The sequence below is a fragment of the Sebastes fasciatus genome, chromosome 10 (genome assembly GCF_043250625.1).
Source record: "Sebastes fasciatus isolate fSebFas1 chromosome 10, fSebFas1.pri, whole genome shotgun sequence".
Taxonomy (NCBI): Eukaryota; Metazoa; Chordata; class Actinopteri; order Perciformes; family Sebastidae; genus Sebastes; species Sebastes fasciatus.
Genome location: NC_133804.1, coordinates 28,700,989 through 28,723,513, shown reverse-complemented (window position 1 = coordinate 28,723,513; position 22,525 = coordinate 28,700,989). Strand labels below are relative to the sequence as shown.

Below are 22,525 nucleotides of genomic sequence, written 5' to 3'. Positions count from 1 at the left end.
GAGCAGTAGATTGGCAGGGACTTTTTTTTATTAAATAAAAATGTAAAAAAATTAATAATAATAATAATAATAATTAAATTCTCTCAAGGAAGGGGGGGGACAAAAGAGAATGGTCTGCAGGACAGATAATAATGCACACAGTGCACTTTCATAGACTAAGCTACTGGAGTTACCCTGCACTATACTCATTTTTAACAGTCTCTTCTGCAATATATTCACTTTTTTTAATAGTCGTGTATCACAGCTGTTACCCTGCACTATATTCAGTTTTAACAGTTTTCTTCATTTCCTTGTATTTTTATATCTGGTATATTCTTTTGTACTTTACACTGCTAACTTTTTTACTGCCTTTTTACTAACATGTTTTGCACTATGGAACTGTGATGCTGGAAACTTGAATTTCCCTCAGGATCAATAAAGTTACTATATATCTATCTATATATATATCTATCTATCTGATAGCAATTCCCTTCTTTCTTCGTCATATTTGTTGAACTCTATGAGAACATGCTTGACAGTTTCCGGTTTATTACAGTGCGTGCATAGTCCAGTTGGGTGCTTGCCTATTCTAAGGAGTGTTTGGTTTAATCCTGTATGTCCTATTTTCAGACGGGTAATGACCATCTCTTCCCTTGAGCTCCCGCTTCGTATTCCACCAGCCTCATTTCCTCTCTCTTCTTCTTAGTCTTCGTAATGTCTACTGTCTTCTTGGTACATTACTGTTGTTTCTGTGTAAGTCTGTTCAAATAAACTATCATATCGCCATTTACATCCCCATAATAAAACTGAATACGTATGTTTATGCCCGTGATGCCATCAACTATGTTTAAAGCCTTTAAGCCAGACAGGTCTCGCCCACATATGAGCTCGGGTTCATGTTGTGCTGTTTCTTAGTAAGAGGCGATGTTTTAATTACTGACAACATCTAGAGCTGCAACTAGCAATTATTATCATTTTGAAATATATGCAGGTTATATTCACGCTTAATCAATGAATTGGCTATTCAATAAAATGTCAAAAATAAGTAAAAGATGTGCATTTCTCAGAGCCCTTCACATCTTCAAATTGCTTGTTTTGTCTAATAAACAGTTCAAAATCCAAAGATATTTTATTTACAATGATATGAATAAATAAAGAAAAGCAGAAAATCATCACCATAGAGAAGCTGGATAAAGTGCAGTGAAAATCCCTGAAGCAATTAATTCACTATCCAAATTTTCTGCCAATCAACTATTTGATTAATCAAATAATTGTTTCAGCGCTGACTACATCCTTTTGTTGCAGATCATGGACATGTGAATAAGATACAATACAAATAAGCTTCATGACAGCTTAACATTGTTAAATATATCATAGTTTCCCCATTCATAAGCAGCACATTCTGTTAAGTTTTTTTTTTAATGAGTTAAGTTGATATGTGCAGGATGTTGGTCAACTACTGGATTTCATGAGAAGTGGGTCTATCGGTCAAAACAAAAATCTTTAATGAAGTTTTTTTAGAAAATTGTGCAATTAACTAATAAAATACATAAACAAAAAAGACAAATGATACTTAATGTATTTGTTCAAAATAGGTTTATTCAAAACTCAATTTCTTAATTATAAGTCTTAAGGTTAAAATGATCATGGTTGGTTTGAATGCAACACAATTCATGTCAATGACAGAGATCTTCCATGTTTTCCCTCATTAATACAATAAACAGACAATTACAATTACCATTTCTTATTTAATAATTTCTAAAGAAAATCATATAGGGAAAAGCTGGCAAAGTAAGAGAGAATTGGGACATGATTTAAAGATTAATTTAAATATGTTAGGCTTTTTTTTTGTAACACCAAAGCCAAACGCCAGCTTGTAACAGATATATTTTCTGAATGTTGAAAAGGAGTGAAGGAACAGGAAACAGGTGGGTTTGCAGTATGCTTCAGTACACCTGCTTGTGTCTTTACAGTCTAGCAGTGACAGTTCCGTATTTTGTATTGTGACTTTAAAAGAGTTTAAAAGAGTACAGTATATTAAAAACTTGTTTACTTTTGTCCACATGTGAGCAATGAAGTTGGAAGCGAGATTGCCCAATGATTTACCTTGAAGGAAGTGGGTAAAGCAATAGGGTTGGACGATAGATACCGTGAGACAAAATAAATTGGTCTACCTTCACACATTGTTTATAATGTGGTAGCTCTATTCATTTTAATTTTAATATTTAATTTGAGTTTACTTCGATTTCTCCAGTATTATACAGTAGATGTTTTGTCAGTGATTTGTTTTGAAGGTCTGAATATGTGACTCATATCCAGAGCTGGCTCCAATGAATTTGTGATATATTGTAAGCCCATGTGGGCTGGGCATAGTTACAGTATACACATGAAACAATAATAAAAACTTCATTCATTATATCCATTATACGCTACATTAAATGACATATGCCTGTGTGAATGGGGATTTTAACTATAGACCAGTACACAGTGGTAAACGTAAACATTCCAGATGTGTTCCAGTTTATTTCCTGTTGCAGTCTATGTGAATGTCATAAGCTGACAGGAAGTAAACATGGACCCAAGTTTGGGTCCATGTTGCCTAGTAATGTAATTCCGTTGAACCGGTCTATATTGGCCAGTAGTAGAGACCGCATTTAGTCTGCATTGATCTGAACAGAGCAGTTGGTGAAAACTAGTGTGCAGGATGGCAGCAGGACAGCCAGTGAGCGACGCAAACTTGGAATGGGATCATTCGTGTCTAGTGTCTTGTTCTCATCATTGCTGTTATCTCCACCTTCCGCTTCCTCATTGTCCTGTTCGTCTCCATCACCACCACCACCACCCTCCCCCTCCACTTCTGGTGGACACTGCCGAGGCTGGAAGGTTACATCCAAAAACTCCATCCGGCGAAGCCCACGGAGCATCCTGCAGCTTCGCACTATCTGCATCTCGCTGAGCGTGCAGGCCCACAGGCACAGACACTTCAGGTCCTTCAGGCGGCTGGCACAGAGCAAGCCTGGCCCCACCTCCTTACCCCCCAGACTCAGTTCCTCTAGTCCGAGCCATCCGGCCCCCAGCCCGAGGGAGGCCATCTGTAACTGGTAGCCTTGCCGCCCAGTGATGCCTATTTCCAGAAACTTGAGCCTGGAAAGCCCCTCCACACCACAGACGCCGTCCTTGGCAGCACAGCTCCTGAGCCCGTTGGCCGTCACACGAAAGGTGTCGCGCAGCTCCAATCGACTGAGCTTCTCCCATGATGTCAGACTCTGCAGATGCTGGTCCGTGAAAGAGGGCACGTTGTTAAGGACTAACCTCCCAATGCCAATCCCTGATGGAGAGCCAAGCCCTTTTCCTTTCCGATCCCTTCCTTGCTGTTGAGCACCAACACTGGATGTGGCTTCTGCTCTTTCTTGGGAACGAGCAGGTGAAGCAAGGGTGTGGTTGAAAAACTCACGAGGCAGCTCGCAGCCACGCAGCTCCAGCACCTGCAAAGACGGTGGTAGGAGCTGGCAACTAGGCAGGCTTCGCAGGTCTGCATGCAGAAGATAGAGCTTAATCAGGCGAGGGCACTTTGTGGACAAAGATTTGAGCCAGGACTCAGAGAGAAAGGTGCCCCCTCGGGCAGAAAGCAGCAAACCACGTAACCGTAGGCACCTTAGTCCACAACCTAGGTACTGACGCAGCAGGATCCAAAGGATGCGGGATGTCACCTAACACAGGGTGGGGCATGGGGGGCAAAACACATACAGTTTCTGTCAATAATACTACAAACATACAGAACCCGTATGTAATAGCATTTACTTCAACAGGGGGCAGACACGTTTATTTGGAGCACATTTCATACACAAAAGACATTCAAAGTGCTTCACATGATGGCTAAGCTGTCATCCATGATGGAGAATGACTCCCACCCCATGCAGGACACCATCTCAGCACTGGAGAGCTCCTTCAGCGACAGGCTGCTCCACCCGAAGTGTGTGAAGGAGCGTTATCGCAGGTCCTTCCTTCCTGCAGCTGTCAGACTCCACAACCAGCACTGCTCCCAGTAGACCACTTACACACCAAAAACTGACAAGAACTGCACTTTACTGTACACCAACTGTCTATCAGTACTACTCAGGTGTAATTCATATTTTGTTAATAGTCCCTTTATTGTAAATACTGTATATACTGCTCCTTTTTTTATACTTCCTTTTATTTAAATGGTTCATATTTTGTTGCACTTTGTGTTAGCTGATACTTCTTGTTTTTTGCACTATCCCCTTTGCCACTGCTAATTTCCCCACTGTGGGACTAATAAAGGAATATCTTATCTTATCTTATCTTATAATGCATGAAAATGAAATACAGCATGAAACATTAAGAAGTTCCTGAATGCACCATGATTCCTGAAACAGAGTCAGAGTTGAGCCCTTCTTCTTTATCGATATAGTGTTTTTGGATATCATGTGTTAGCAATTGCATATGTTGAGCAGCTATTTCATCAGATTGCATGATATAGCTTTGTACCCCTAATAAACACTAAACTATATGAAAAGCAGAAGATAAGGGGGAAAGGGTGAAGCCACATCGCCAGTAAACACTCTTACCCCTTTCCATGCAGTCAGATCGACAAGTCTCCACAGTCTCTGGTCTTTAACAAGGCGTTTCCATCTCTTACACACTCTAGAAACACACCAACAAAACACAACAGACAACTTCATCATGTGAAGTCACAACAAAGAGATAAGACTGCTTTCACAAGACGAATAAACTGGTAGAATACTGTCAAGTAAAGTTAAATATCTCCTTACCTTCCGGCTCTGACGAGCTCTCGTACGCTCAAATACGACAACACATCAATTAAGATGTTCTCTGGAAAGTAGTCCAGGTTACAGCCTTTGAACTCATCCATCTCAGAAACAAACTAGTTCAGCGTTGGACATCGGACTCATTTCCGGGTAGCACCACACAGGTTGCGCCTACATCAGCAGTCCCCCCGGAAACAGCTGCCCACTCACTGTAGGACCTATCGCTAGTCGATTAAATCAAATATGCTTCTTTATGCTCAACACAGCGTGTCTCTGTTAAAACCAGTCTTGCTCTCCTTACTCACATTTAGGGCTGTAATTATGTGGGAGAAGATACTTTAAAACATCCAGATGAAGCGATGTTGCCACCTAACGGTCGTTTTGGCGATAGAGATGGGGATTCCAGCTCTTTTTAGTGAGCCGGATCATTTGGCTCAGTTTACAAAGAAGAGCCGGCTCTTTCGGCTAGTGATGGCTGAAGTCTCTGCTCCTCTGCCTGCCTTCACTGACACAGCACGCGTTCTCGCTGTCTCGCTCCACCTCTACACGTGCAATCATCATCACTCATCACTTTAGAGAACTTGGATCAGCGTATAGAAGAAGCTCTGGACATAGTACATAGTACACTTTAAATGTTCGCTCCAGATACTTTAAACGAGACGCGTTCCGAGTAAGTTTATATTACTCATTCATCTGTGTAAAGACAGTTCATAGAAAATATAAAGCAACTCATGACTAAAAGTTTAATTGGTTAACACTTTAAATCACACCTCTATCTATGTCTACGTAATTTCAATACAGCCATACAATACAAGTATCACTACACACTGCAGGAGTTAGTTTAGATCTGAGAATATCTAGTGAATATTGGATGTTTGTGCAGAATTCAATGCTACAGCTCCTCCAGACCAACAGAGGTTTCCTGTGTCTTGTGAAGTGACGGGGCTCCGCAGCGAGAAATGTTATCGTCTCCGACCAAAACTCTGCGGTGTCTTCCCTGCTCCCTCCGGCTGCGGTCGGGAGGCGATAACGTTACTCGCTGCGGAGCCCCGCTGCTTCAGCTCCGACCAAAACTCCGGTGCCACCCTCCGAAGCGATAACGTTTCTCTTCCTGCTTCAGCTGAAGCAGGAAAAGCCAACACTAGGATCAGCAGTGATTCATGGAGAGACCTTCGTCTGGTCAGCTAACATTACTGCCAAGCAGGTGAAATATAGAGTGATATTGTGGTTTTAGCTGACATGTGTCGCCTCACTGTTTTGAGCAATGCTCTCTATTTCTATTTATCCGGGCGGCTGTGGCTCAGAGGGTAGAGCAGGTTGTCCACCAATCGGAAGGTCGGTGGTTCGATCCCCGGCTGCTCCGGGTCACATGTTGATGTGTCCTTGAGCAAGACACTTGACCCCAAATTGCTCCCAGAGGCATAGCCATCGGTGTGTGAATGAGTATTTAGATTAAATCCTGATGGGCAAAAGTTGGCACCTTAGTAGCCTCTGCCATCAGTGTGTGAATGGGTGAATACTGACATGTAGTGTAAAGCGCTTTGAGTGGTCGGAAGACTAGAAAAGCGCTATATAAGTCCAAGTCCATTTACCATTTATTTAGAGCGAGCAAGCGCACGCCCGATGCTGACTTTCGTTGACTTCACGGCCACAGGTGTCGCTGTTAACAAGCATTTCTGAAAGTTACAAACAGTCCCTTTAAGTTTCTTTGTACCGAGAATGTTATTATTGTGTACATTTGTGAATGTTTGTTCTGTTGTTTCAAAATGAACAAAAAAAACAATAAATATAATATTGAAAACAGAAAAAGAACCGGCTCTTATCCTTCATTTAAAGGAGCCGGCTCAATGAACCGGCTCGTTCTGCACCTCCACATCACTATGAGGTGAACAGTCTCACTGCGCATGCGCGGAACTACCGGACAAGATGGCGACCAGCAATGGTGGAGGAATGGAGGTGGATGGGGCAGGCGAGTGTTTCTCTCTTTCTCTCCTCATGTCTGTCTCATTTCAACACGAAACTGTGTTTACACTGATTTATATGTCTCACACGTGTGTTCTGGATGAGTGTAGCTGGTGAATTGAAGGTGTTAAAGGTGGTAAACAGATCTCTTTGCTGACCTAAGCGCGTTAACGAGCAGAGGGCTGTCAACACATCCATCCCTCTGGAGGCTTCAGGCTGGTTTAGGTCTTTATCACTGCTTTCTGACCGGAGTTAGAGTCAGGGATGTAAAGATAAGTCTGTCAGCTTCAGGCAGGTTTCAGGAAAAACAGACTGACTAGTTATAATCTCTCGTTAGGGCTGGTCTGAAGCCTGATGGCTGTCCATGTGATGAACCAGACATCGGCCTCTTATCTCTGTTTAATCTATTTAATATCTAAACACACATCTCTTTATCTTTAGCATTATGCACAGAGTTGTTTTAAGGATACACTCTTTTTTAACATGTTGTCATTGAACAACTCAAATAAAGCAACAGAATACAAATAAAGGGAAATCCTGTTATATTATGAGTTTTAGTGTTATAAGTAAGAGAATAGAATAGAAAGCTTTACTGTCTTCATTAAATACAACGAGATTCACAGTTTGCCACTTCTGGCCAGTGCTTTAAAACAAATACTTGACAAGACTAAACATATAACAGATAAAACATATAACAGGTAAAACACACATTCAGTTATAAAGCAAATAAAACAGGTAAAGTAGATTTAATAAATAAATATAAACAGAAGTGTTACACTAGAAGTATGAAATATAAAAATAGATGTAATGTGATGATGTAATAAGGTGTAATATATTAGCTTTAAACACATCACTGACTGCTCTACTTATATTATCATGTGGTTGTAAATTGAGCCCGACTGATATTGAAGTTTGGAGACCAATGTCGATATTTGAGAGTTAAACATTTCTGATAATAATATTTGTGTGTTTTTGTTGTTGTTTTTTTACTTTATTGCCACACATAAGATAAGATAAGATGAACCTTCATTAATCCCTGGGGGGGAATTCAGGTGTCAAAGCAGCAAAGTGCAGATACAGAGGTACAGGTGTACAAAAAGATTATAAAACAATAAATAGAAATACAGAATATACATAGTGAATGAACATAGTGAATATACATAGTGAATGGACATAGTGAATATACATAGTGAATGAACATAGTGAATGGACATAGTGAATATACATAGTGAATGAACATAGTGAATGGACATAGTGAATATACATAGTGAATGAACATAGTGAATGGACATAGTGAATATACATAGTGAATGGACATAGTGAATATACATAGTGAATGGACATAGTGAATATACATAGTGAATGAACATAGTGAATGAACATAGTGAATGAACATAGTGAATGGACATAGTGAATGAACATAGTGAATATACATAGTGAATGAACATAGTGAATGGACATAGTGAATATACATAGTGAATGAACATAGTGAATGGACATAGTGAATATACATAGTGAATGAACATAGTGAATATACATAGTGAATGAACATAGTGAATATACATAGTGAATGAACATAGTGAATGGACATAGTGAATGAACATAGTGAATGAACATAGTGAATGGACATAGTGAATGAACATAGTGAATATACATAGTGAATGAACATAGTGAATGAACATAGTGAATATACATAGTGAATGAACATAGTGAATGAACATAGTGAATATACATAGTGAATGAACATAGTGAATATACATAGTGAATGAACATAGTGAATGGACATAGTGAATGAACATAGTGAATGGACATAGTGAATATACATAGTGAATGAACATAGTGAATGGACATAGTGAATATACATAGTGAATGAACATAGTGAATGGACATAGTGAATATACATAGTGAATGAACATAGTGAATATACATAGTGAATGAACATAGTGAATATACATAGTGAATGAACATAGTGAATGGACATAGTGAATGAACATAGTGAATGAACATAGTGAATGGACATAGTGAATGAACATAGTGAATATACATAGTGAATGAACATAGTGAATGAACATAGTGAATATACATAGTGAATGAACATAGTGAATATACATAGTGAATGAACATAGTGAATATACATAGTGAATGAACATAGTGAATGGACATAGTGAATATACATAGTGAATGAACATAGTGAATGGACATAGTGAATATACATAGTGAATGAACATAGTGAATGGACATAGTGAATATACATAGTGAATGAACATAGTGAATATACATAGTGAATGAACATAGTGAATATACATAGTGAATGAACATAGTGAATGGACATAGTGAATGAACATAGTGAATGAACATAGTGAATGGACATAGTGAATGAACATAGTGAATATACATAGTGAATGAACATAGTGAATGAACATAGTGAATATACATAGTGAATGAACATAGTGAATATACATAGTGAATGAACATAGTGAATGGACATAGTGAATATACATAGTGAATGAACATAGTGAATATACATAGTGAATGAACATAGTGAATGAACATAGTGAATGGACATAGTGAATATACATAGTGAATGAACATAGTGAATGGACATAGTGAATATACATAGTGAATGAACATAGTGAATATACATAGTGAATGAACATAGTGAATATACATAGTGAATGAACATAGTGAATGGACATAGTGAATATACATAGTGAATGAACATAGTGAATGAACATAGTGAATGGACATAGTGAATATACATAGTGAATGAACATAGTGAATGAACATAGTGAATATACATAGTGAATGAACATAGTGAATATACATAGTGAATGAACATAGTGAATGAACATAGTGAATATACATAGTGAATGAACATAGTGAATGGACATAGTGAATATACATAGTGAATGAACATAGTGAATGGACATAGTGAATATACATAGTGAATGAACATAGTGAATGAACATAGTGAATATACATAGTGAATGAACATAGTGAATATACATAGTGAATGAACATAGTGAATGAACATAGTGAATATACATAGTGAATGAACATAGTGAATGGACATAGTGAATATACATAGTGAATGAACATAGTGAATATACATAGTGAATGAACATAGTGAATGAACATAGTGAATGAACATAGTGAATATACATAGTGAATGGACATAGTGAATATACATAGTGAATGAACATAGTGAATATACATAGTGAATGGACATAGTGAATATACATAGTGAATGAACATAGTGAATATACATAGTGAATGGACATAGTGAATATACATAGTGAATATACATAGTGAATGAACATAGTGAATGGACATAGTGAATATACATAGTGAATGAACATAGTGAATATACATAGTGAATGAACATAGTGAATGAACATAGTGAATGGACATAGTGAATATACATAGTGAATGAACATAGTGAATATACATAGTGAATGAACATAGTGAATATACATAGTGAATGAACATAGCGTGTACCGTCCGTCAATAAAAAAATGTAGTGTACAATAAATAGATGTAATATGTGCAGTCTATAAAATGGTATATGGGATGTAGTGTAAAGTAAGTTTAAAGTTTAATGTGCACCAGTGGTTAGGAGAGGTGGTTGCAGATAGTGCGTGTTTTAAGTTTAAGGTCCTCATAGTTTTCATGTGGGGGTCAGCCTTGGTTGTGGAGCCTGATGGCTACCAGCAAGACCCAGGCGCTTTGTGTTGTGCCGAGGGGGGATGAGTCTATGACTGAAGGTGCTCCTCATCATGACTAGCTCATCATGCAATCAACAAGCAATTCATATTACAAAACAAAATCACCTTGAGATTGAGCTAACCTTGACATGCATATAGCTGAAATAAGGAGCAGCTGTGGCTCAGGTGGTAGAGCGGTCGGCTTAAGCAAGATATGTATAGTAAACTCTGCCACCAGTGTATGAATGTGTGTGTGTGAATGGGTGAATGCTGGCTTGTGTTGTAAAGTCACTAAGACTGGAAAAGTGCTATGACTATCATGTAAACTATGCCATGAAAATGTCATAGTAGGATGCAATAAATGCAATAAAAAAATTGGCATAGTATAGTATGTCATAAAAAAAAATAATGAAATGGCAGAATAGTTTGTCATAAAACGTTATATAAAATTCATAGTATACTATGCCATAAACATGCAACAAAAATGTCATAGTATAGTCAGGGCTCGACAGTAAGGGCTGCCATCAATGGCAACCACTTTTACATTGTTATTGTCATTATTAAGCTGATGTTTAACTGCATAGTATCTTAATTACTCAAAATATAAGGTGACTAAAAATGGCAATCATATTTTCAGTTTCTGCAACCAAAAGCAGATGCCTGGTTGCCAGCGTGGCAACTAACCCTGAAAACCTACCCAACGAACAAATAGTCAAATAATCTGGTCCAGCCCTACTATAAACTGTCAGGAAGTTGTGAAAAATGTGCTTTACAAGTTCCCAGAACCTGAGGTGACATGATGTCCTCATAACCCAATAGTTGGTGTGTTGTTAAAGGTCCTCTATTTTGTGTGTCTGTGCGACTGTAGCCAGCCCCAGTGTTATGGCCGCAGGGGTCACCGGAAGCGTCTCTGTGGCCTTACACCCTCTGGTTATCCTCAACATATCCGACCACTGGATACGCATCCGCTCACAAGAGGGACGACCAATGCAGGGTACGTATGACAACGCTTTGCAAGAGAAATGGCACCCTAAGCAGTAACATAATTAGCCCGATGTTCAGCTGAGTTGTTCTGTAATGAATCGGGTTATTATTATGTTTTAACAGTGATTGGCGCCCTGATCGGGAAGCAGGAGGGGAGGAACATCGAGGTGATGAACTCCTTTGAGTTGCTGTCTCACACCATAGATGATCGGGTGCATATTGACAAGGAGTACTACTACACCAAGGAGGAACAATGTAAGTGGTTTGTATGTGTGAAAGGCGAGAATACAGCTCTGTTCATATGTCTCCTTTTATGACAGTGCAGCCAGCGATTCTCTGGCAGGGTCATGTTAGGGGAAACAAATCCGTCCTCACCCTCCAAATCAGTGTAAAGAAACATCAGTGTCAGATTGCTTCACCAGTGGATAGCAACATCAGATTCAGTTATTGAGAAATGAGTATTCATTTTGTTGTAATATTTCCTTTTGTCTCTCAGTCAAACAGGTCTTTAAAGAGATGGAGTTCTTGGGCTGGTACACCACAGGCGGCCCCCCTGACGCATCAGACATCCACATTCACAAGCAGGTAGGCGAAAGTTAAAGAGGCAATATATGCAGTAAATATGATTGAAAGCAGAAGATGAACATCCTTAACTTCTCTCAGATCCTCACTCACTGAGTCAGCGGTATGTAGCAACCGCACACAGCTAGTTTAAAACTCGAAGCAAGGCTGTCCTGCATTGAACATTGAACATTGAAATTCTGACCTGTTTTGTTAATGATTCATTTTCAACCAAAACAGAAATTGTTTAATGAATTCCAACACGATGTCAACTTACAAAAATGACATGCAGTGTCATCATTATATTCCAAGAGGTGATTTAGACTTTTATTTTGTTGTCTGTAATAAAAATAAAATCATCTTCTGATCGTCTGATAGTTTTTTCAGGTTGTGTGCGGTACATTTTGGTATGGTACGTGTCCACAAGATCCGTCCTTTCCACGCTTGTCTATGAAAGCAGCCGTGCAATGCGTTCTGGTAGCATAGCGTTGCGTTTTGCGAGAGATAGACCGTCACATTGGCTGCTCCTCATTTGCATAAAGTTGAGGTCTAGGCTACTTTATGCAAATCAGCGGCGTCCGGCGCAACTCGTCACCTCTGAAAACTCCCAAGAAACTTTTAAACTAACTGTTGACGATCTAAAATAAAGACAGATTCAGCAACTGCTTGGCTTATTGCTCGCCTCAAATTTTTCAGAAACACATTTCGTTGAACTATTTTTGTAATATACGAGAAAAAAGTTTCCACACGAGCCACCATGTCGGTTCCGGTTTGAAAGCCGGGAGCAGCAGCCCACGAGTGAAAGAGTTCGTCCAATCAGGTGCCGAATGTCTAGTGGCAGCCCATCAAGTGTCCAATGCTAGGAAGCGAGGCGATCCCTTGCGTCCAAAAACCGCCATGTGGATACAAACCATTACTGTTATTTCTCTCTTTGCCAGGTGTGTGAGATTATTGAGAGCCCTCTCTTCCTCAAGCTCAACCCAATGACCAAACACACCGATGTGAGTTCCTCTGCGTTTTCACTTCACAAATGAGAAAACACCACGGCTGTGTATTTAGATACAGCTGCTTTAAACAACGTGTCCTTTTCTCCTTCAGCTTCCTGTTAGTGTTTATGAATCTGTGATTGACATCATCAATGGCGAGGTAATCTTTGTATTTCACATCATCTTATTGCAGCAGTTAGCCAGTTTCCCATAGAGAACTAATAAAGTTTTATCTGATATGGGTTTTTTTTTTAGGCTACCATGTTGTTTGCTGAGCTGACGTACACTCTGGCCACAGAGGAAGCGGAGAGAATCGGTGTTGATCACGTAGCTCGAATGACAGCCACCGGCACCGGAGAAAACTCAACAGGTAAGAGTTAATGTTACCTTTTTAAGGTAAACACAGTGAGTGACTTTGAATGCACTCCAATTTCCTGTTAGCTGAAAACCATTTGCACTCATGTATTGTATTTAAGGTTGCTTTTATAAACATTGTTTATTTAACGGTAACTCATATTAGCCGTTATCTCAGCTCTTATCTCAGATTATGATAAATTCAAATGAAATGGCTATTGCAGCTGGTACCAACTAAAATACTGCTGGAGTGTCTTACAGCTATGATTAGTTCAATGTCAGGAGAAATGGTCTGACTACTTTGTGCTGCATATTTGTGAGAAGAATATGAAGAGACTCTGCATTTACAAACTAAAGATTTGGTAGAGCAGCAGAGGATTAGTCTATAATGGACTGTCTTGTTTTCAAGATGTACTAATAACATAATCCCTCGTACACAAAGGATTCATTTCTGCAGGTATTCAGGGTACAGTTGTAATTAATTTTTTCTGTAGAGGGGAAGTGTTGTGTGATGTCTGTGGTTATATGAACACTTATATTAACTGATAATACTACTACGACTACTACTACTGCTAATAATGAAAATAATAGTGTGTACTGTGATATTTTCTGATGGTTATCATACTGTAAAAATCTCATACCATTACAACCTTACTCTGTCACCAGAAATTCGTAGGAAACGCCTCTCCTTTGACCCGACTAATATTAAACACTGACATTAACAATAAATGCTGTCTGAACTGGTTTTAACTCCAATATTCTCTCTGTCTTCTCTGCTAGTTGCCGAACACCTTATAGCTCAGCACAGTGCGATAAAGATGCTCCACAGCCGGGTGAGGATCATCTTAGAGTACGTCAAAGCCGTGGAATCAGGTGAGAGGACAACGGGGTCTTTTTAACGAGGCAGTGGGAGCAAAGAATGTGGAAATAAGTCTGGAAGACAGCTGTTCTTAGATGAGATGTTTCCTTTCCTCACTTTTACACTGTTAAGGGAGGCCCCTTGAACACACCTCCATAATTACAAGCTCCTCTTTGATACTATCTTGACAGCATCGTCTTATCTCGCTGTTTTAATAAACTGAGCTTTAACTTGTTTTCTTCTGTTTCCTGACCGTCTTCATGTACCAAAGGAGAGGTGCCATTTAATCACGAGATTCTTCGAGAAGCGAACGCCCTGTGCCACAGATTGCCGGTCCTCAGCACCATAAAATTCAAAACGGACTTCTATGATGTAAGGAAGCTTTGTGTACTGTCACATACAAACTGTATGTTATGTTTTTTATATAAAAAGAAAATCCCCAGAAAAGGCTAAAACAAACAAATATTGCATTTGTTGGCGGACTATTTTCAGCTGCAGATTAATAAATGTAGAAACATGTCACCCAGTGTTACAGTATGGTCTGTTGATGTTAATAGTTTTTGGATAACAGTGGAGATCTATGGCACAGATGACTAACATATATCAGGCTTTGGATATTCAAACAAAATCTGTTAGTAGGATGAGTTCATTGTTGGTTTTTGGTCTTTTCAAGATTCAACAATACAGATTTTTTTCACTGTAATCCCAAAGATAAACACTTCACTTCTGCTTGAAGTAAATCCTTCAAATATACAATATATATTGAAATATTTGAATCTGCACACCAGACGTAAACTTACAGTAATGATCACAGTTTTTAGCGGACAGTCTCATACTGTGTTTTATTGCCTAGCGAGTGCTTTCTATAACTTTGCCTTTTCTTTTTTCCCCTGCAGCAATGTAATGACGTGGGCCTCATGGCTTACTTAGGCACCATCACTAAGACCTGCAACAGTATGAACCAGTTCATCAACAAGTTCAACGTCCTGTACGACAGACAGGGAATCGGCCGGAGGATGAGAGGACTGTTCTTTTGAGCTGACAGTAAGCTGAAGCAGAGAGACAAACAAGCACTGCAGTTTATTTTTCTCTGTTTTGTTTGTTTTTGGTTTGTTTGTATTTTTTGGTTAGCTAAAACAAATTCTCCCATAACTTTTCAAACCAGTTTACCATTTTCAAACACAAGTGTATCAAAAAGCACTTAATTACACCAGTCGCTAAGAGATATGTACAAAATCGCTCAACTCTTTCTTGGTCATGCACAGAAATGAATCCACTGTACAAGAACGTTATATTATTTTACCCCGTTTGTTTTATTGTTTCATGTCGCTGTATGTAATAAATGATCTGCTGATTTTTTCATGGGACTTTCACTCCTCTTCTTTCAAAGCTCAGATGATTTTATAGTCTCATAAAATGTCATAATGTCATACAAAATGTCTTAGTGTAGTATTCCATAAAATGTCATAGATAATTTAATGATATAAAATATCATAGTATAGTATACCATAAAATTAAGAAATGTCATAGTATAGTACGATATAAAAATATCATAAAAAAGTCATAGTATAGTATATAAAAAATAGTCATGTATGTAAAATAAATAAGTCATAAGCAAAGCGAGTTTATTTATATAGCACCTTATCATACACAGAGATCATTCAAAGTGCTTCACAGAAAGAAAGAATAAGTTTAAATAAATAAAAGTGTTGACATGTTTTAATAAAGTACAGAAAAGTTTCAAACTAAAGACCAGTAAGGAGTGCATTGCTGTAGCCCAGCCTACAAGAAATAAAAGCGTGAATGACCTTTTCTAGATCTTTCTTAGACACAAAGTTTCTCATTTTAAATATGTTTTTAAGATGCCAGAATGATGACTTTGTTACAGCTTTAATGTGGCAACTGATATTTAAATCTTCCATCAATGATTACACCAAGATTTCTGACGTGGGTGTTTAGTCCTCTATAATAACGGTAAGTACCAGCCTTCCTTTTTTATTGCCAAAGAGAGTTATTTAAGTTTTTTCTTTGGTTAATTGAAGGATTTTATTTTTTGCATCCAATTATGTACTTTCTCAAGGCACAGGCAGTTGCTGTCTCACACCATCTTGGTAGGATATGGCATCTTGGTTGCATATGACAAAGAGTACCACTACACCAGGGAGAAACACTGTAAGTGGTTTATATATATATATGTATATACTTTTGTATATTTTTTTGTAAACTTTTGTTAAGTATATCTCTGATAAGTGCATAAAAAGTAAACTGAAAGTGTACTCTTATTTTAAGTTTAAAAGAAGTACACTGTTTGCATACCTGTATCTGACTAATAAAATGCTTGGTGAGGTTTTGACCACAGTACAGAGACATTCAAAGGAATTAAAATCACCAAGTGAAATCTGTTTGCATTGGATTGTACAGTATAACTGAAAAGAGCAGCTACCCCATCACTCTTTCTGCCGACACTAGAGACATTTAAAATTTGGTTTTGACTGTTTCAATGAGAACTGCTGCACTGCAGCTATTATCTAACCATGTCTCTGTTAAAAGCATAAATTCAGGTGTTGTGGTGCAGGTGATGTTCAGTAGTAACTGCATGGAAATGTTTGCTGAAAGTGCCATATGGAAGTTGTGATGGATACAGTCTCTGCTAAAGAAGTAATGTCGTTCCCAAAAAAGATTAAAGTTTTGAAAAGATGGTTAAAGGTAAAATTGATGTTTTAAAGCGTCAGACTGCTGCTTGGTGGTGTCATTTGTGCCAATATGAACAATAACATGATAGACATATGGGTGTTTGCTGCAGAGATGGTGGCCGGAGGGCTTGGTGGAGCAGCTGGACAGTGCTGCAGAGCAGGGGGCACCAGAGAGCGGCCAGACGGGGGCTGAGAGGACGAGGTGGGATGGAGGTCTCCTGTCAGCGGGGAGGAATCATACTCATCCAGGATGTTGTACAGGTAAGTGAGTCATAGTATATAGTATATACTAATTTAGTATTTTTTATATATACACACACAGAGGTGTAACAGTTTGTGAAACAGTATGTAAAGTATATAAGGTAAATAAAGGTAAAGTGACAATGGTAACGTGACATATGATGAGCTCAGGAGGTCAAGAGTTCAGTAGCTGGTTGTGCGGGACTGAATGCTGCGGCGTCTCCCAGAGGGCAGCAGGCAGAACAGTTGGTGGTTGTGTTGTAGTAATCCTGTTGGCCTTCTTCCCACACCGCTGGGTGTAGAGGTCCTCCATGGTGATGTGCTGTGCAATTTTCACCACTTTCTGTAGAGCCCTATGGTTGAGGGCGACGCAACTGCCATACCAGGCGGTGATGCAGCCGGTCAGGATACCCTCGATGGTGCACCTGTAAGCATATATTATAGCAAAATATGTTGAAAAAAGTCAGTTTAGTATCTCGAAAAAAGTTTAAAAAAATGTTTTCACTTTTTCGACAAACTATACTATGATTTTTTTTTCTGCATACTATTCTGACATTTTTCGACATATTATACTATGACATTTTTTTACAGGTGAAAAAAAGTCATAGTATAGTTTGTCGAAACATTTAGTGAAAACATGTTATACTATAGTATGTAGAAAAGAAACATAGTATAGTATGTAAAAAAAAAGTGAACAAAAAGTCATTGTATAGTTTGTCGATAAAACCAGTCATAGTATAGCATGTCGAAAATAGTGGAAAAAAAAGTCATACTATAGTATGTAGAAAAAAGTTGTTGGTTGATTTCCAATAATAAATATAGACATACATTTGCATAAAGCAGCATATTTGCCCACTCCCATGTTGATAAGAGTATTAAATATTTGACAAATCTCCCTTTAAGGTACATTATGATCAGATAAAAAATGTGTGATTAATTTAATGTAATCGCAATTAAATATATTATTTAAACTAGATTAGACTTGTTATGATCACAGTTTTAAGCAGACAGTCTAACACTGTGTTGTTATTGCCTTGTGAATGTTTTCTATAATGTTCTATGCTACCTTTCTTTTTCCACTGTACATGAATTATTTTTCATGGGACTTTGACTCCTCCTCTTTCTAAGCTTAAATAGGCTAGACATTATAGTAACTGTACACAACACACAGCTCATAAAAATGTCAGAGCTGCACTTTGAAAGGAGCCTGTGAAAGTGAGCTGCAGGTTTATTGTCAGGAGTGTTTGCAGTTAGCTCGTCTTTTGAAGTTGTGTTCCTGCTGTTCGAGCGCCTGTGGAGGTTTGAACAGACAGGCATACACAGCAGGGGGAGTTATAGCTCCGGAGTCGGAGGTCTAACAGTAGTCAGCAGTTTTTATGGTTATTAAATGTACAGCGGAACCAGACATAATGACCCCCCCGCCTGCAAGTTGGCACCTCTACTTTACCAGTCTGCTTCTAGCTGCCATGTGGCACTGGGAAGAGTCAACATTTTCTTTCCTTTCTGTCTTCTTGCACCTTTTTTTAACCTCTTAAGCCTTAGCGTGGTGTAAGGTATAGTTCACCTATATAATATATTTGAAATATGATCAAGTAAAGCTTAGATAATAACAAATAAGATCAATAACAATGTAAATAAGATAACAAAAAATAATTCAAATTCAAGTATGTACATACAATAAATAAATACTATTTCTCATGCTTCGATTTTGTAACTAAAATATTGAAATCATTGCCAAACAAACATTGTTTGGACAAAATACACTTGGAGGGTTGTTTTAGTAGCGTTAAGGCCTCGTCTTAAGACCACCACAGTATTTGATGACGTTTTTAAAGCCAAACCTGGTACGTCGGGTAAAAGAGGTATTAAAAGTATATTCAAAGCCAAAATAGTTTTGTGACACTTTATTATCTCATTAGTCAAAAATCATTTGCATTACATGCTTGTGTTGACTGAAAACTGCTTTTTTTACTTGCCGACAGTGATGATGGTAAATACATTTATACATTAACAGTCGTCTTAAACAAATGCTGCAACTTTTCAATGCTTTAGTACAGGTTGTAATCCATGATGGTACATTTACAAGATGTTAAAAATGTTCAACTTAGATGATTTCAATCAAAGTCTGTTTCATTTAAAGTAAAAAAAACGTTCCTCCAACACATCCTGGATGTTTTACTGACTGTGGCCTGACTCTGCAGGCTCGTCGGCAGCAACGGCGGGCTCGGGGTACTGGAAGCGGGACGGGTCGTACAGATCATCCATGGGGTTGTAGGGCATCGGGTAGTAGTACGGGTGGAGGCTTACTTTCTTCTTGATGGGAGCAATGGGAGCTGGCTGCTGCACTGGTTCCTCTTCCTTTTCCTCCTCCACAGGAGGGGGTGGCGGCGGGGGGACCATGACCTTCCCCTTCATGGGCCTGGGTGGGCGGTCAATCAGGCAGTCGGGGTCCCAGTAGGGGTCGCAGTCGTACTCCATGCCCTTGAAGGTGCGAATGGGGGCCGGGAGAGACTTCTTGACGTAGACTGCTGGCGGTGGAGGTGGGGCGGACTTCTTTGGTGGAGGGGGAGGATGTTGGGGCACTGCAAATGCAGCCGGAGCTTTCTGGGGGGTGCAGTGGGGGTGGTAGCGGGGGTCGCAGAGCACGGGCACGGAGCCGCTGGGCAGGTAGACGATGTGGGGCTTACAGAGGGGGTCTTTCCTGTTGCACAGGAAGAGAACGTCAGCCTGGGAGATGGCCGGAGCGGGAGGGAGAGGAGGAGGGGTCGCTAAGAACTCTTTGGGGTTCGGGACTCCTTTCATCGGAGGTGGAGGAGGAGCCGCCACTTTACACTTCTTGTCTGTCGCTGGGTCACACATGATCATCGGCACTCCCAGTTTGCTCTGGAAATAGGAGGCGTCGGGGCCATAGGTCTGCTCCAGGTACCTCATCTGCTGGTAGAGCATCCGCAGCTTGTCGATCTCATAGAGCTGAGAGGTAGGGGGGAAAAACACAAGATTAAGGTCTTTAATAAGGAGAAATCAATGTAGAACATACATATTATTTCCATATTTCCCAATTTCATTTTCATTTATTTACACACAATATGATTTGAAGCAACATCATAACCCCGATCTTATGACAAATATTTAAAGAAAGTGAGGTATAAACTGCAAAATGAAGATCAAAGTGGAGACAGTGCAGAGGTTTAGGATTAGAATATCCAGACGATGTTGACCATGTAATCAGAACGACTCTGCCCTAATTTCCTGTAAACTCTCTACCATCCACTGTCTAATATAATCTGTAATCATATTACTCATGATTTTCTCATGATGAAAGTTCGCAATACAACACACACACAGAGGGAGTGTGACTTCATTCTCTGCTCGGGTTAAACTTTTGTTATTTGTCACATAGGTACATACTGTATATGAAATTTGACCTCTAGTGTGCTGACTTGACTAGGACTTGCCTCAAACTGCATGTGATTATCATAAAGTGGGCATGTCTGTAAAGGGGAGACTCGTGGGTACCAATAGAACCCATTCACATATCTTGAGGTCAGAGGTCAAGGGACCTCTTTGGTGTAAATTTGGTGCGTTATTTATCGACAAGCTTCACTCTAGCTTTAAAACTGAGCCCGCTGCAACCTAACAATCACAAGTTGCGTTAATTAAAGATATGACTGTCCAGAATCACTGGATTAACTCAGTGTAGATTCTGTTTTAAGATACATTTCGGCTTTTATAATTATTCTGGAAGTCATACCACCAGAGTTTGACATTTTATTCCCACTGGAGTCTCCCAGAATAACAATGTGTATCATCTCTTTACAGGTACTCACCCCCTCGGTGTGTCCGATGCTGCTGTAGTAGCGGTAGTAAGACTGGAAGTCTGGGTTTCCTCTGTACCACCTGGGGTCCACGTTACGCTTCGGTCTGGAGTGACTCAGGAAGCCGTTTGCCTTCTCTGAGCCAATACCAACATTACCGACGGGAACCATCTCTGTTAACAGAGGAAGTGAAGCTCAGTCACTTAGAAAAATTTAAAACTTCTTAATTATTTATTAGGTTATTTAAGATCTTACCTTCCTGCTTGATGTCGTTTAACAAAGATTTGGCCTCCAGAAGGCCTGGGAGAGGAGACGAAGCATTTAATAGATGCTGGTTATGTTTTTGACACATTGAGGCAGTTGTACAATAAAAATAAAAACTCACCTGCAAGCAACATCAGACAGCAGAGCGCCCCCAACGACCATAATGAAGAAATCATCTTGAACCCCTGTTATTCATGGAAAAATAGGTCATTTAGGAAAAAATTTACAGTTCTCACCAAATCAATCAGTAAGAATTGTAATCTATTTAAAACTGAAAGATAAACATTTTAAAGGGTAAGTGGGTAACTTCTTGGTCCTTTTCACGTTAGATTTTCGTACTGAATTGGAGGCCTTTTCCCCTAGAATTTAAATGTACTAAAATAAATTAGGAAGAGATTTCTTAAGACTGTTTTAAGGTATCTCCAGGTAAACGTATTGTCCTACTTTGGTACTAAATACACACTGGAATATGAAATATAACACAAAGCAGCTACAGGAGATGAAGTTATCAAATTTAACTGAATTAAATGCAGTTTTTTAGTTAAGTTAAAGCCCTTTCAAAGACTAAAAATGACAAAGATCATCATGTTTTACTCACCTGGCTCAGGAAGCGGTCTTCACTGCAGTAACCGGGCCGAGTGGATTAAATACAGATCTCCGTGTCAGACCCCCTGAAACGTTATCTCCCGTCCAATAAGACTCCACCATCTTTGACACAAAAATCTGCTCTCCACCTCTCTTTTTCGTTTAATATGATGCCTTCGGGCGCCAATTAAGAATAAAAAGCCCCTTGCACTTTTAGCAGCAAAGCCATAAAAGAAAACAGACTTCAAATGGAAACTCCCCATTAAGTCTGGGAGGAAAGCATCACCTGCTGGGACAACTGCAACTGTGGGGGAAAATGCTGCCTACTAACAATATCTCAGCCCAAAAAGACAATAAAAATCATAGATGACAACCCGCACGGCCTTCAATGTACATTTATAATGAGTTGTTAGAGATTTCTAAATCGCTGTCTGCTCCCAAAAGGCTGTTATTTTAACCCAGAGAACACCTGCTTTTCTAACAGATCAGTGACTGAAAGCCGGTTATCAACTCACTGAGCAACGAAGAGGCTTCTTCTCTGTCTCGGCATGTTCACCGTCACATCTGAAGCACTTAAACTTAGACTGAAGCTGAATTATACAAGTGTCCCGAGTATACGACAACTACAGTACAACATTTTTGGTTTATCAGTTAATCTTAATAAAATTAATCATCCACTAATCAGTCACAAATGATAAACCTATTTCCTGCCACTTCATTGTGAAGATTTCCAGCTTTTCCTTCTTACG

The 22,525-nt window shown here is 39.1% G+C and overlaps 3 protein-coding genes across 3 annotated transcripts; 1 reads left to right on the top strand and 2 right to left on the bottom strand.

The window, feature by feature from the left end:
* Positions 1–1,556: 1,556 nt before the first annotated feature.
* LOC141775680 (uncharacterized) lies at positions 1,557–5,154 on the bottom strand. The gene is made up of 3 exons (XM_074649272.1): positions 4,773–5,154; positions 4,569–4,644; positions 1,557–3,689 (listed from the first exon to the last, which is right to left on the bottom strand). The coding sequence occupies exons 1-3, from the start codon at positions 4,871–4,873 to the stop codon at positions 2,634–2,636; spliced, it is 1,233 nt and encodes a 410-aa protein (XP_074505373.1). The 5' UTR covers positions 4,874–5,154; the 3' UTR covers positions 1,557–2,633.
* Positions 5,155–6,630: 1,476 nt separating this feature from the next.
* Positions 6,631–15,546, top strand: cops6 (COP9 signalosome subunit 6). Its single transcript, XM_074649268.1, has 10 exons — positions 6,631–6,738; positions 11,304–11,429; positions 11,543–11,674; positions 11,916–12,004; positions 12,919–12,981; positions 13,079–13,126; positions 13,222–13,336; positions 14,101–14,193; positions 14,451–14,551; positions 15,076–15,546. The coding sequence occupies exons 1-10, from the start codon at positions 6,696–6,698 to the stop codon at positions 15,214–15,216; spliced, it is 951 nt and encodes a 316-aa protein (XP_074505369.1). The 5' UTR covers positions 6,631–6,695; the 3' UTR covers positions 15,217–15,546.
* Positions 15,547–19,007: 3,461 nt separating this feature from the next.
* On the bottom strand, positions 19,008–21,373 carry and4 (actinodin4). The gene is made up of 4 exons (XM_074649267.1): positions 21,313–21,373; positions 21,183–21,227; positions 20,940–21,100; positions 19,008–20,082 (listed from the first exon to the last, which is right to left on the bottom strand). The coding sequence occupies exons 1-4, from the start codon at positions 21,365–21,367 to the stop codon at positions 19,288–19,290; spliced, it is 1,056 nt and encodes a 351-aa protein (XP_074505368.1). The 5' UTR covers positions 21,368–21,373; the 3' UTR covers positions 19,008–19,287.
* Positions 21,374–22,525: the final 1,152 nt, after the last annotated feature.

Excerpts from the sequence above, each read along its gene's own strand:
- cops6 (XM_074649268.1), top strand. The coding sequence starts at position 6,696 with ATGGCGACCAGCAATGGTGGAGGAATGGAGGTGGATGGGGCAG. Across the intron at positions 6,739-11,303 it reads AATGGAGGTGGATGGGGCAG|CCAGCCCCAGTGTTATGGCC; the intron begins GCGAGTGTTTCT and ends GTGCGACTGTAG. Across the intron at positions 11,675-11,915 it reads CTACACCAAGGAGGAACAAT|TCAAACAGGTCTTTAAAGAG; the intron begins GTAAGTGGTTTG and ends TTTGTCTCTCAG.
- LOC141775680 (XM_074649272.1), bottom strand. The coding sequence starts at position 4,873 with ATGGATGAGTTCAAAGGCTGTAACCTGGACTACTTTCCAGAGAACATC. Across the intron at positions 4,645-4,772 it reads GAGCTCGTCAGAGCCGGAAG|AGTGTGTAAGAGATGGAAAC; the intron begins GTAAGGAGATAT and ends GTGTGTTTCTAG. Across the intron at positions 3,690-4,568 it reads ATCTGACTGCATGGAAAGGG|GTGACATCCCGCATCCTTTG; the intron begins GTAAGAGTGTTT and ends ACCCTGTGTTAG.
- and4 (XM_074649267.1), bottom strand. The coding sequence starts at position 21,367 with ATGATTTCTTCATTATGGTCGTTGGGGGCGCTCTGCTGTCTGATGTTG. Across the intron at positions 21,228-21,312 it reads CTGTCTGATGTTGCTTGCAG|GCCTTCTGGAGGCCAAATCT; the intron begins GTGAGTTTTTAT and ends CTCCTCTCCCAG. Across the intron at positions 21,101-21,182 it reads AAACGACATCAAGCAGGAAG|AGATGGTTCCCGTCGGTAAT; the intron begins GTAAGATCTTAA and ends CTCTGTTAACAG.